This window comes from Ochotona princeps, chromosome 14 (assembly GCF_030435755.1).
Source record: "Ochotona princeps isolate mOchPri1 chromosome 14, mOchPri1.hap1, whole genome shotgun sequence".
NCBI classification, from domain to species: domain Eukaryota; kingdom Metazoa; phylum Chordata; class Mammalia; order Lagomorpha; family Ochotonidae; genus Ochotona; species Ochotona princeps.
This window is the reverse complement of record NC_080845.1, coordinates 19,018,080-19,032,926: the sequence shown is the minus strand read 5'-3', so window position 1 is coordinate 19,032,926 and position 14,847 is coordinate 19,018,080. Positions and strand designations below refer to the sequence as shown.

General features: G+C 39.9%; 1 protein-coding gene across 5 annotated transcripts in view; it reads right to left on the bottom strand.

Annotated features, from left to right (window-relative positions):
- LPAR1 (lysophosphatidic acid receptor 1) overlaps positions 1-14,847 on the bottom strand; it is a 140,202-nt gene that overhangs the window by 61,759 nt on the left and 63,596 nt on the right. For all 5 annotated transcript variants that reach the window (XM_058672408.1, XM_058672407.1, XM_058672409.1 and 2 more), the window contains exon 2: positions 13,358-13,513. In XM_058672408.1, the coding sequence (XP_058528391.1) occupies positions 13,358-13,402 (45 nt within the window). In that variant the 5' untranslated portion in view covers positions 13,403-13,513. The remainder of the gene's footprint in view (positions 1-13,357; positions 13,514-14,847) is intronic.

The following is a 14,847-nucleotide window of genomic DNA, read 5'->3' as shown; positions in this document are numbered from 1 at the left end:
TTAAAAGCAGAAACAGCAGAGTTCCCCTGGGATTACACTCCCTCCTCCATAGCTACATCCTCCCTAAATGTCTGTGACCCACTGTGCTCTCTTCCCATAGACTGCCTCTGGTCCCTTGGGATCCTGCATCCACATGGAAGACCCAGAAGAAGCTCCTGGCTCCTGGCTTCAGAACAGCGCAGCTCCAAACCTTGCGGCCGATTAGGGAGTGAATCAACAAACGCAAGATCTTCCTCACTGACCCTCCTCCTCTTTATATATCTGACTATTCAATAAAAATATAAAATAAATCTTTAAAAAAATTACGAGCATTCTGGGTAGAAAGTTTACACTTTATGTACACTACTAGCTAAATGTTAAAAGAATGGAAATGCACTAGGATTTAAAATAGTTGGTTATACTATACACGAAAAGAGCAAGGCAAATTTCAGCTGGATTTAGGGGAAGAGGATTAAACGAAGAGCCCAGTTTCTTGTATCATCTGCAAACAGCAGTAGGTCAGGCAAAGAACAGCCAACTTGGCAAGATCACCACAGTTATCAGAAGGGCAGCAGGAACAGCCTTCTTACTCACTCAGGACACCAGGGGCTCTGGCACAAAACCCACAACACGTGGGCCTTCTCCCTTAACACCCCCCTTTAGACATGACAGAAACAATATGGGAATTTTACCCACTTTCCTATAGCCCTTGAACCTTTTTTTACCCTACCTAATTGACTATGTAAAGATTGTCAAAAATATAATAAAAAATTTTTTCAAAAAAACCCACAACACGTGAAGAGAGAGAATCAAATTTAGCTACAACTGGATTATAGGCAGTAAGATAGCCATGGCTGTCAGGAGGAGGCAACCAGCAGAAGCGATGTAGGAGAGGACCACCCTGAAGAGCAAAAGACATCTCATCCCAGAACAGATTTTTGGAAGGGAACAGAGGAAACAAAAGAAGAAAGGAAACTATTCAATGATAAGATATTTTCTAATTTCTGTCCCCTGTGTGCTGTGGGAAAGTATTAATCGTGAAAAAGAGAAAAAGCCATTATGTAAAAGCTACATGAAAACTGCATTATTTCATCAAATCTACTATGACAAGTTGTTACTGACCTTAGTGGTTTAAATGCATAAACATCCTATCTCACAGTCCTGGATGTCACAAATCCAAAAATATGTATCACTGGGAAACAATCAAGGTACAAGCATAACTGAGCTCCTTACCAGAGGCTCCAAGGGAAAGGCCAGTCTCTTTTTTTTTTTTTAAGATTTATTCATTTTTATTACAGCCAGATATATACAGAGGAGGAGAGACAGAGAGGAAGATCTTCCGTCCAATGATTCACTCCCCAAGTGAGCTGCAACGGGCCGATGAGCGCCGATCCGAAGCCAGGAACCTGGAACCTCTTCCAGGTCTCCCATGCGGGTGCAGTGTCCCAACACATTGGGCCGTCCTCAACCGCTTTCCCAGGCCACAAGCAGGGAGCTGGATGGGAAGTGGAGCTTCCGGGATTAGAACCAGCGCCCATATGGGATCCCAGGGCTTTCAAGGCAAGGACTTTAGCCGCTAGGCCACGCTGCCGGGCCCAAGGCCAGTCTCTTTATACTAACGTCTAGAGGTTGCCCACACTTCGTGGCTCGTGGCCCCCCTTCCATATTCAAAAACCAGTTATGGCAGTGCAGCCTCCTCCTTCTGCACCACTCTGACGCTGATCCTTGCCCATCCGCCTCCAAAGTGCCCTTGGGAAATCAAGCCCACTGGAACAATCTAGGCTAATTTCTCCATTTCAAAATCCTTAACTTCACCTGAAGGCCCCCTTTTGCCCTATAAGGTGGCAGATTCACAGCTCCTAAGGACTAAGAATTATTCAAAAAGTCCTCATGGTGTTTCTTAGGAAAAATTAAAAAAATAATTTGTGAATTAAAAGTAGGACTACAATGAAGTACAAAAACTCAAGAAATTTAAAATGCCAAAGAGGTAATATACTCCCCCACCCCCCAGTCTTAGAGGTGCAAGAACAGAAGAAAAGGGAGGATATTACAGGGCTCCTTCCAAAAGCCTTTGAAATAATTAATTTAAAAATTTACTGGTATAAAAAAAGAGTTTGAAATTGATTCATATGTTCATGGAAAGGAAGTGTTTTGAAAACCTCTGCATGAATGTCAAGACTTCTTTCTATACAAAAATAAATTTTATCTTTGAATTCCATTTTCCATGAACTTTGTGAAAACTCTGTGTTCAAGCAATTCATAGAAAAGGAAACTTTAAAAGACAACTTGGGGGAAAAAAAAACTCCTTACAATCAAAGATAGTACAAACTGCAGCACAAGGTAATTTTTCGCCATCATTAGGCAAAAATTAACAAATATGACTACATCCACAATTGGCAAAGCCGTCATTCCAGTCTTGAGAAATAAAACATTCTATACATGTTTATCCTTTCTTCCTGTTTGTCACTCTGAGTAATAGCAAAAGTAATCATCTAATTGTAGAGAGCTAATTATTCAATTTGACAGTTTTGGTTTCAGCATATTTAAACTTATTCTTGAAACTCACTGTCATAAAGTAAATAGTATGCTTTGATTGTTCAGTAATATCAGAATTATTCCAATATTATTAGTTTTTAAAAAGCTTAGCATAAACCACTACAGTTATATAACAGATTAAAAGATCCTAACCAAACCAAAAAAAAAAAAAAAAACTACCCACTTGTGCCAAAGGAGACCCTCAAGACGTTTCATTGCCACTACTCCATAATCCTAAAATGTTAGAAGAAAAACAACTATTCACCAACTAGACAGTGGCTATATTACAATATGCTCAGAAAGGCTTACTAGAAAGCAGTTGAGATGAACAAAGTAGAATTTTAGATATGTTGGTAAGTAAGGCAATTGGCACAGGTATATATATGCTTTATGCCATTCTCATGAATGCTATCATGTGTAAAATCTACTATATATTGTTTATCATTTTTCTAAATATATGTCCCCAAATACATTAATAAAGAAAATAATTATCAATATGTGGTCTAGAAAAGAAAGACACAAATAGGAAGTGCATTGGGCTTCAATAATATCTGCGATTATTTATCAAATTAAGCACAAAAAAAATGAGAAAATATATCAAAATCTTTTTTTACATATATTTTTATTGCATTTCCTTTTTTTAAAATTAATTACATTGCATTATGTGATACATTTTTTTATGCACTGGGATTCCCCCGCCCCTCCCAAAACCCTCCCCCCATGGTGGATTGCTCCACCTTGTTGCATTTCCATAGTTCAAATTCAGTTGAGATTCTTTCATTGGAGATATTTACCAAGCATAAAGTCCAGCATCTTATTGTCCTGGTAAGTTCAATGGTTTCTTGGTGAGACCATCTCTGGTCTGAAGGTAGAGCCGGCAGAGTATCATCCCAATCAATTAAAAGCCCCAACATAATATTTCCAACCATTTAATATATCAAAAATCTTAAAATTTCACAGACACTATACCGTAATTCTCTCTACACACTATTATGCTTGAAAGACTCACATTTCACTAAAATAAAAAACAAAGCTAATTCAACTTGACAGAAAGAAAATGTTAGTTTCCTCATCTGAAAAGCAGAGAGAAAAACACTCCCTTCTTATAAAGATTGAGCCTATTTTTGTTCTGATGTCTTTTCTCCCAAAACTGAAGTCAACAACCCAGAGCACTTCAACCTTCAGAGGCAAACTCCATCTCTAAAATGCAGCCTCACTTGGTCGGACAAATAAACCCTTTAGCACTGGTCCATTCTGTTCACGAGCCAGCGTTGTGTGCCTTCTTTTATTTTTTTTTTCTACGTTTTGGAAGAATAGTTATTTTCTTTCTCATCTGTGGGAAATAAATCCACTTGCCCAAAGTGCCCCAGTGACCAAGGCCAAGCGAAAGCCAGGAGCTCTGTTCACTACCAGCTCTTCCATATGGATGGCAGGAGCCCAAAATCTTGAACCACGATCTGTTGGCTCCTTGGACGTGTTAGCAGGAAGCTTGGCCAGAAGCAAACGCCAGGATTTAAATTGCTGTTTCTTGGGAGACTGAACAGCCCCAGGAGCAGTCCAGCTCATCACACTGCAACACCACTGATTCCTATTTCTTTCGGTTTTTACAACCATTGCCTATTTTTGCTTGTGGTGACTGGCTTGGTGAGAACAATACATATAAAACAAAACACAGAATTTAGTATTACTAATCTCAAGAGCAATTTGAATCATTTTAGGAAATAATTTATGCAGAAAGTGCCTGTAAGAATTTTAAGTAAATATTCCCTAGATCATTTGAAAGAAGGAAATGTCATGTTATGACTGGTAATTGTGATCCTCAGGTCAGGTGATTTCCCTATCATTTGCCATCTCACTTCTCCTGCCCCTCCTCTCTCCACTAACCTCGAGTTGACTGCCACACACATGATTCAACATTGCCTGGGATAATCAGAAAATCAGCAGCTAAGTCTCCCCATCCTGCCACATTTCACAGAAGTGGAATCCACCTGAACATGACTGTTGAATCCCAAGTTCTTCTCTACTCGATTCAACCTGCCCTCCATTGTTTCTGCCACTTTCTACAGTAACCTTATCAACTGCAACTGAATTAAGTTGATGCTAAACCAAGTTGGAGAATATGTAATTGTGATGCACACTTTACTTCAGATGAATAACTCTTCCTTCCAGGCCTGAATTAAAATTCCAACACTTCCCTCTGATGGCTGGTGCAAGCTCATGTAAATGCTAATGTGTAAACATCACCTGCTGGACATTGTGACTTCAACATCTTTAGCTACTACCCTTCCTGCAGGACTCAGTTTCTTCTAACAATCATCTGCATCCTCAAAAGTTATTTTATTGCCAACTCAAGCTTTCAGAAACTGCTCTGCTCCATAGCCCTCCCCTCCGTGAGGGGTATCTGCACACTTTCACTTCTCTCCTAGTCCCAGCCTGCTCAAGACAATCCCTTGTGAAACAGGGTAAGTTTAACTGAAAGGCAAACGAAGCTACGCAATCACCCAAATGCAGTATCACTACCCAGTCCGAGCAAAAGCAGCTTATTTTTTGTTTGATTGGTTTGGCTTGCTGTGTGTGTGTGAGTGTGTGTGTGTGTGTGTGTGTTTGCGTACCCATTTTTTAACGAGGCTTATTATAGCAAGGCACGGGTCTCAAAAAGAAGAAATTACTTAGCCTCTATGGTTATGCTTAAAAAAAAAATCTGGTCATTGTCCCACCTTGGTGCTTACTCACAGAAAAGATGGCACGAAAGTTCAAAAGGAAGTAGCTGAAGAAACTAGGAGCGTTAAAAGGGGAAGCAGCACCAGAGCTGGCAGTAAGACGAAGGCCACACTCTGAAGGGTAAAAAAAAAAAAAAGTAGTTCCATTAATCATGAAAGAGTAAACCAATTTAAAAAGATGCATTAAAAAGAAAAAATAAACATAAAGGTATCATTTGTGGCTTACCCTAGATGCCCCTGTACAATTCTGTGTTATGAAAAGAAAATTCAAAGTGTGCTCTCAGATTCCAAACCAGGATATTCTCTCAAACTTTATCTGAGTTTATAAACACAAAAGGAGCATAGATGAATTTAAATTGCAATATGAGAACAAATTTTATTTCTAATAGAAACATGGTTCAGGATGGAGTCGGTCAGACATTTCAGTGTTTATCTGTACATGCATTTATTCCTGGCAAGACACTGGAGTTTTCCACAAAGTGTTTATCTAAGTTGACTTTCCTCTGATGGGCCTCCTGGCATACCACATACATATCATATACACAGACCATATGGAGCAGTAAGCACTTTCCCCTATAAAGAACTCCTAGAGTAAGCATGGGGTACGCAGAAGGAATGTATGTATGTCTGGTATCTATTAGAGGGTTGATACTATAAGCAGCACTTAGCATGCGTTTTGACATTTAAACTTGTGAGCTCAGTGCATATGATTTGGATCCTACAGATTAAAGAACAGAACGGAAACAGATGCTACGCTGAAAGATCTTCTAGCTTTGCTATACAATAGCCCGCATGGGAACCACAGTGCATTCTCTTTTCTCAGCCCCATGCTAGCGAAAGCCAGACCACACTTTGTATTCATTGTATGGAAATACATGTCTGTCCACACGTCAGCTGGAAAGCACTGTCAAATATACATATTTATATATACACAACCCTATCTTTAAAGACTCCTTTGCTACTGCAACCCCAGCTGCAATATTAAGTCCTTAACATCAGAACCTTCACAGTAACACCCTTTCTTGTGTGTTCTTCAGTGGTGAAACAGTCTGGCTATGGTTTCAACTTCCTCATTTGAAGTGTAAAGGCGGAGGGACAGGGTTGCTTCTTACAGCCTATACAGAAGAGTAAACTGATCTGATCAACAGGTTTTTGAAAATGACAATGCAGAAAACTACAAAACGAACTACAAAAACATTTTGCAAAAAAGTCACTGGAGAAATACACAAATTGAACATAAAATAATATTAAATGTTTTCATTTTGCTAAATGTGATAATGGGATTGTGGTTAAATAAGCAAATGATTATTTTGAGATAAATATTGTCTATGAAGGTTAAGATGAGAGGACAAGATGTTAGGGATTTAATTTAAAATATTGCTTTCTCCAAAAATAGGAGCAGTATCTTTGATCCAAAATAACTATTCTCTAATAGCAGAAAATAACTTTCTAAAACACAGAATTTGAAAAAAATGACAATTTTTTTGAAAGAATCTATAGGAAACAATGTTCCAAAAATTTCCCTTACAATAAACAAGTAGAGGCCAATCACCTTTTATTAGACTACTAGGGATAAGAATCAGAGGAATAGTTAATTAACACATTGAAGATCTACCCAAATTCACACCTTTAATTAGACGCTGCAGGAAATCACTTGGAAATATCAAAATATCTATGTCTTTGGGTTAAAACCAAAATGATCACTTAGTAAATGACAGAGCAAATGAGACACCTTGTAAAACTCTGATGGAAGAGCCCTGCTGTTTGGGATCACAGACAAGTCTCAAGCACCTACTCTGGTATCTACTCCTTCTTAGCTGGGTTTGAGAGAAGCCCCAGCACCCATTAAAGTAATCAAGTCATTTATCCTTCCAATAAACACAGCAAACCTTTTATTCCAAATTCTGCTCACAGCAACCTGAGCAGTCATAATTAAAGTAATGCTTAACAGTTCTAGAAAAAGAAAAGTGGCCATTGAGAGTGCCAGGTTGAGGTTTTGTTGTTGTTGTTTTTTGGTTTTTGTGTGTGTGTGTGTTTTGTGTTTTTGGTTTTTGTTTTGGTTTTTGTTTTTTTGTTTTTGTTTTGTTTTGTTTTGTTTTTTTTTTTTTGCTTTCCTCTCCCATTCACTTCTCTCCACGATGTGCAGGATATAAGCACATGACCTTAACTGAGGGGCAGATTCCTGTCTCTGAATATATCCTTGGAGCTTCCTTATCCCAAGCAAGCTATTTATCAGTGTCCAGACTAGCATAGTTGCAAATCAGTTCCAAACAGTTTTCTTGCAGCTGCTGGTCCAGTTTCGCCTGGGAGTTCACCTAGCTTAGTGAGAAGGAGGTGCTCTCCCAGCTAGAGAGAACAAAAGTGCCTGTTGCAGTGCAGGCAAGAGCAATGCAGAGCATACCAACTTGTCCCACTTCAAACCACAAGGCGTATCTTTCACTAACTAAACAGTGATCCCAGCAGGAGTGACAATGAATGCTTTCTTCCCTATGCCTGTTTGAAACAATCACTGGCTATTTCTTCATATTAATTACTTTATATCTAGTATTAGGCAGCCTTGGTTAGGAAAAATATGGTCTTTGTTACCAAGTGAATAGAGGAACAAACAAAACCAACCGCTTAAAAATTTGTTTGTTTTTTTTTCTTTTTTACTTTAGAAAAAGATTTTCAGGCTTTCACACTTAAATGTGAGTTTATCTTTACAGAGATCCCTGGATTCACTCTGAAGAAGGTAAATTCTCCTGCCAGGCAACGCCACGCTGAGATGATTGAATGAACTGCTTATTAGACTTTGCCTAAGGAGATGCTGGACTTAAATAATTTCTCCTTCTCTGAATATGAGAAAAGTTAGTAATAGCAGAGAAGATACTAGCCGTGCTTAGCAGCAAGGGCAAGTTAGCCTTGGACTACAATCTGACTTAATAAATCACATGTGACGAGCTGACGTAACATCAGGAGGTTCCTCTGGAACCTGGGAGTGATCCAATGGTCAACTCTCTCTAGAAGCATAAATTTCCTCTCTCTTTGTTCTAGCATGCCAGCTTTCAGCTCACTCTCTGCATTTGGGCTTATTAGTTCCCCAACTACCAGAAGTCATCACCATTTACGCATAGAGATATTAATGGAACTCAACTACTCCAACTGACATCAGTGCACAAACTTGCTCAACTTAACTGTCAAAAGTCAGGAACTGAACTCAAGACTCCCAAGTGTGAGTAATCTCTAAGTTAACTACACAGGCTTCTCTTTGACCAAGGTTCAATAACATAGGTCACGAGGCCCTCTTGAGTTTCTCTTACGATTGTCCTGCAATAGTTTTTGCATTTGCCAATTTCTTTAGCATAAATATTCTATGTGACCAATTTCAAGCTAACAGCTTGAAAGTCAGATGACTCACAACATTCCTGAAACTTTGCAAACAGTCCTTGTGAACCAAAGTTAGCTTTACAGACATCACTGTCTACAATCCTTGCCACCCTGCAACCACCATGAACTCAATCCTCAACGCTGCGTTCTCTCTCCCTTTGTGACATCTGCCATTCACTAAAGCTCTTCCCTTATGCCCTAAGTAACACATTCATTCGTCAGCTCCCAGGCTCGTGCTGTTCCTTCAGGAACCTTTCCTGATGCTCCAAGTTTTTTCTGGGTGTTTCAGCTTTCCTGGTGGAACACCCATCTATCCTACATCACAGTATCTGCAACACAGCATTACAACTGCTTGCTTCCTTTTCTGTGTATCTCCCATCCACTTCTCAATTCTGCCAAGGGAAAAGCCTTAGTTGTCTTATTCTGGTTTCCTGGGGCTGGCTAGAATACTTGCTGTATATGGATGAGCAGCCACTAACCTAAGTTTTTCTTTTTTTTTTTTTCTTTAAGATTTATTCATTTTAAAGTCAAAGTTGGGCCCAGCAGCGTGGCCTAGCAGCTAAAGTCCTCGTCTTGAACACGCCAGGATCCCATTTGATTGCCAGTTCGAAGCCTGGCAGCTCCACTTCCCATTCAGCTCCCTGCTTGTGGCCTGGGAAACCAGTTGAGGATGGCCCAAAGCCTTGGGACTCTGCACCCATGTGGGAGACCTGGAAGAAGTTCCTGGATCCTGGCTTCGGATCGGCATAGCATCGTCCGTTGCGCTCACCTGGGGAGTGAATCATCGGACAGAAGATCTTTCTCACTGTCTCGTCTCCTCTCTGTATATCTGACTTTCCAATAAAAATTAGAAAAATAAATCTTTCAAAAAAAAAAAAAAGAAAGTCAAAGTTATAGAGACAAGCAGAGTATGAGAAACAGTGAATCATCCTTTATGCTAATTTACTCCCCAGATAGACATAATGAGTTAGGACAGACCCAAACTAGGAATCAGTAGTAGAAGCCCAGCTACCTGAGCCATCTTTTTGTTTTCTCGAATGATCGCTAACAGGGAATTGGATCAGACATGGAGCAGCGTGGAATCAAACTAACACTCATATATGCTATAAGCCTAGCAGGAAACAGTCTATACCACAATGCTAATGTAAACTAATGTAAAGTTTTACATGTGTCATCTCATTTTATCTTTAAAACAAGCCTACGAGGTTGCTTTCAATATTACACTGCTCATTTTGCAGATGAGGACCCAGAAGCCCTGAGAAGTGAATACCTCCCCATTGGCGTCACTTAGTAAATGTTGCAGCCAAGATTTCAAGTCAGGCAGTGTGACTACAAAGCCCATGCGCATGCATCTTGCACTACTGTTTTTTTGACTTATTTTTCCCATATGATTTTCAAGGAGAAATTTTTTAATTAAATTTAAATTCACCCTAATGAAACGAAATACATATCAAAAGATTTTTTTTCGATATGGTTAAGCATTGGAGGGATTTCTTTTTCATTTTCCTATATCCAACTCTGGCTCTCTTGCAGGTAATATTATTCCATTAAGTATGTGTATTATAGATCATTCACTAGGCATTTTCATTAATGTACCATATGCTTGTCTCTAAAAACACACGGTCTTACTTTGCAGTTAACGCTATCTTCCTGTACGTATTATTCTGCATTCTGCTTTGCTGTGTCTGCGTAAGATACTTCGGAGCATTAGAGCTGTGTTGATACCCTCACTGTTTAACTACTGCCTGGTATTTCAACTAAAACATGCCTGAATGTACACGTTTTCCATTAGTGAATATTCAGACAGTTTTGAACTGTAACTACCTCTTCTGTAAATATATTTACACATCCCCTTTAGGGCAATTCTTTGAGTGATTTTTCTAAAGCAGATACCAAGACAGAAGCAGAGAAAGTAGATAGGTACATAATTGTCATGAATATTACCAAATCACCCCCTACAAGATTCACAAGAGTACACATTTCTCCCAATGTTTCTAATCACCATGACCTCTTACTACTTTGAGTGGTGTTCAACATTTTAATGAAATGAATCATGTGAAAGTATTCCCATTACTCACCAGCCAAAAGTAATGTGCATAACAAAGAAGGTTACAAGATAAGTTGATATTATTGAACATGAGGATAAACGGCAGCAGTGACGCTGAGATGCTAAAATGCCATGCACAGAAAATCTGCCCTGGGGCCTAACTCACTTCATTGAAGAATTTAGATAGTTGGTACTTTAACTCAGTCAGTATATGGAAACAGCTATAGCGACTTCGAAGTGGTGACCTGAGGTATTAGACATGAAATCTCCTTGTTTTTGTTTCTCAGGAAAAAAAATTTTAAAAAGCAGCAGCAAAAGCCAAAAACAACAGCAATAAAAAATATTGAGACTGAGGGAACTAAATAACCAAAGTAACAAGGTGTCAAAAGGGAATGATTCCTTTGCTAAAGGAGAAACAGACAGGATAGAGATAATACCAAACATCTTGGCAAAGAAGACCAGGAAAATGAAAGAACCGCAGGAATGTTATCTGTATGACAGAACACCCTTGTCTTTCTATAGGAAAAATTACTCACATACAGCAAAGGGAGCAAAAACTCTCCTTTCTGGAGCAGGTATTGTGCTGTAACAAGTGTGCTGCCTCTGAAATCTGAGTGCTGGTTCAAGTTCCAACTCCTCCACTTCCGACCCACGTCCAGATCTGCATCCAGGAGGATTAGCTCAAGAGTCTGGGTCCCTGTCACCTCTGTAAGATACCCAGATGGAGACCTGGGCCCCTAGGTTTGGCCTGGCCCATTCCTGACTGTTGCAAATTTTGGGGAGTGAACCAATAGATAGAAGACCTCTTTCCCTCTCTCTCAAGTGGATGAAAATAAATATAAATTTTAAACACCTCTTTGTCCCTCTTTCTTCCCTGCTTCTCTCACAAACAATATCTGAAACATACACTAAGTTTTAATTACCTAGAAACTAAATAGAAAAACAAAGTGTGGTGCACTGTCCTATAGCATTAAGACTCTATCATTAGTGACGACTGCTCTTTCTCAAAGGTATAAGTCTTCAAAAAGAGTAAGTAAAATGCATATTCCATTTTTTTAAATATGCAAGGTTTTTTCTTTTTTTTTTTTTTCAATGGGCACCAAAGTAAGTCTCTCTTATTTCTTTGAAAAACAGACTGATAGCAAGAGAGGCAGACAGGGAAAGATCTTCTACCTGCTAGTTCATTCCCCAAATGGCCACAACAATCAGGCTCAGGCCACATCAAAGCCAGGAGTCTGGAATTTCTTCTGGGTCTCCCACATGAATGGGAGAGTATTTGAGCCATCTCCTACTGTTTTACCAGGTTCGTGAGCAGGGAGCTGGATCAGACACAGAGAGACAGGACTTGACCTAGTGCTTGGATTTGGAAGGATTGCGCTGCAGGTGTCAGGTTAATTCACTGCAACACAACAGTGAGCTTCTCTCTCTCTTTTTTTTTTTTTAAGATTTTATTTATTTTTATTACAAAGTTAGATATACAGAGAGGAGGAGAGAGAGAGAGGAAGATCTTCCATCCGATGTTTCACTCCCCAAGTGAGCCGCAACAGCTGGTGCTGCGCTGATCCGAAGCCGGGGACCTCTTCTGGGTCTCCCAAGCGGGTGCAGGGTCCCAAAGCCTTGGGTGTGCTCGACTGCCTTTCCGGGCCACAAGCAGGGAGCTGGCTGGGAAGTGGAGCTGCCGGGATTAGAGCTGGCAATCAAATAGGACCCCGGTGCGTTTAAGACGAGGACTTCAGCTGCTAGGCCACACTGCTGGGCCTGAGCTTCTCTTTTAATTACTTTTTTCACAGACTTTTTTGAATACCTTATTATTTGTTTCTTTAACACTGGCCTAAAAATGGTTGTCATGGTTGACAGGTCACGCTCGAGGTAGAGTGAACATAAAGGAAGAACACAAGGAGGTTATTCTTGTTTAAGTCCCACTGTATGCTTTCTTCCTATTCTACCATTTCCTCTATGGACTACCATGTGAGGTGGGATCACAGGAGAGGAAACTGAAACCAACAGAGGTTACTAGTGTTGAGTAGGCTCTTTATCCAATCCTCAGAGCAGCATGGGCGTGAACTGCAGTTTTATGACTCTGAAGTCTGCTGACCTACTAGAACAATCTACCTTGCCAAAATCACAAGAGTCCAGGGAATACTCAAATGCGTCAGGTTGTAAAATAAACTGAACACAGACAATGTTCCTGCCACACTACTGCTCTTCCCTAAATAGAAGATTTATCTCATAGAACTACTATTCAGAAGTTTCTGGAATCACATTTGTTGTCCAAGTTTCTAGAACAGGTCAAAGCAAAATAATGATTACACAAAGAGGACAAGTTCAGAAAAATTTTTAGAAGATTATATTCATTCTGAGCATTTCACTAAATCCAAAAGAATTAAAGAGGGAAAACAACAGGATTTACTACTGATTTATCTTAACTTGGAGCTAGATGCCTACGGTAACAGCCAAGAATCCTAAGGTCTGAAAACCCATGCTGCCAGTGAACAGAGGCCAGCTCACTAAAATCTATTGTTCATTGTTTCAGCTGCTTTCTGAACTAAATGGCACCTCACTCACAAAAGCACTATTATGTAAATACCCACCCAGAAGATAATGAGAAAGTTACACATGATTCCTAGGGTCAAACACACTTGCTTTGTGAAACTCAACTTAAATACCTGGCAGAAGTATAATTAGCCCAGACCTATGTTTGAATTCTTACCTGGGGCTGTGAAAATACAGGGGTGGAAGTAGAAGCGGCAGCCATGACAGCTCCGTAATGGGCAGGAAGCAGCCCCAACACTCCAGTACCAGATGCAGATGTCAAATTCTCGTGCTTTCTTATCAGACTGCAGTCATGCTAGGAAGAACTGCGTACCTGGAAAGAATAGGAAAACCCATGTTTAGCATAGCTGGTTAGTACATGTGAGTGAAGAATCAAAGGCTAGAGGAAGCAAAATCTCTTCTACTAAGAGCCAAATGCTAGTTTAATGAAAACAGGAACCCAGAAGGGAAGATATAACATTTAAATGCCATGACTTAATGTTTTATGTGGATGTGGTTTCACAAGTTTGCATACAACTCTGAGTGCCTTCATTCAGCAGTAAAGGAACTGATTGACCTACCACTGAGAATTGACATTTTACATGCCATGGGTAGAGAGAACATCATCATCAAGCACCAAGAGAAAATCCTGCTCAACTCTAGCCATTTTCAAAATGGAAAACTGAGAGCAGGATGCAAGAAAGGACCAGAATCACACATTAGTTAATGCTAGAACCTGGACTAGAACAATAGCCCTGGTTCCTAGCTCAGAATGAAACCATAAATGAATACACGGCAGGCTAATGTTTGCTCAAGGAACTTAGCTACCAATTTCAAGATTAAAGGAAGGCAAGACATCCCCATGTGATCAAACTCAGTTCCAAGAATGAATCAGGTACTCAGGCAGCAGGTGGAAGGGGAGCTTTGGAAATCTGACCTTAGCAGGTGTAAAGAGAAGAACATTTTGACTGTACTTCGAAGCTCCCAAGATGCTAAATGAGCATAAAATATAACCAAATCTTTTCTTATTAAAATGTCCATTAAGAAAACTCAACAGTCCAGCATTGTGGCATAGCATGTAAAACCACCCCTAAGAGCTGGCCTCCGAATTGGGTGCTAGCTTATGTTCTGATTGCTCCATTTCCAATCTGACTTTTCCTGATGTCTGAGAGAAAGGCAACAGAAGTGGCTCAGATGATTGGGCACCTGCTACCCATGTGGGAGACCACAAGCTCTTGGCACCTGGCTTCAATTTGCCCACTCCTAGCCATTGCAGGTATCTGAGCAGTGAACCAGCAGATGAAAGATCTCCCCCTCTCTCTCTCATGCTTTAGGTAACTCTGATTGTCAAATAAACAAATTTGACAAATGAAGCGAGCGAGCCTCATAAAGATGTTCTACTCCAGCATCATAGCATGGCCACTTCTGTCAGAAATCGGATGTGATCATTCCCTTACTGCAATTTAATTCAGAGGGCAGAATTTTTTAACTTTGAAAAATTAAAAAATGTCTTTCAAGAAAAACTTGCATTTAGGTAGTTTTCAGTGTTATTTTTAATTCTAAAGACATTTGCTGAATATCTATAGCAGGGTGGCAAACTCGTGGACCACGGACTAAATATGGCCCAGAAAATCATTTGGTCTATCCATGCCATAGCAACTGAGTGCG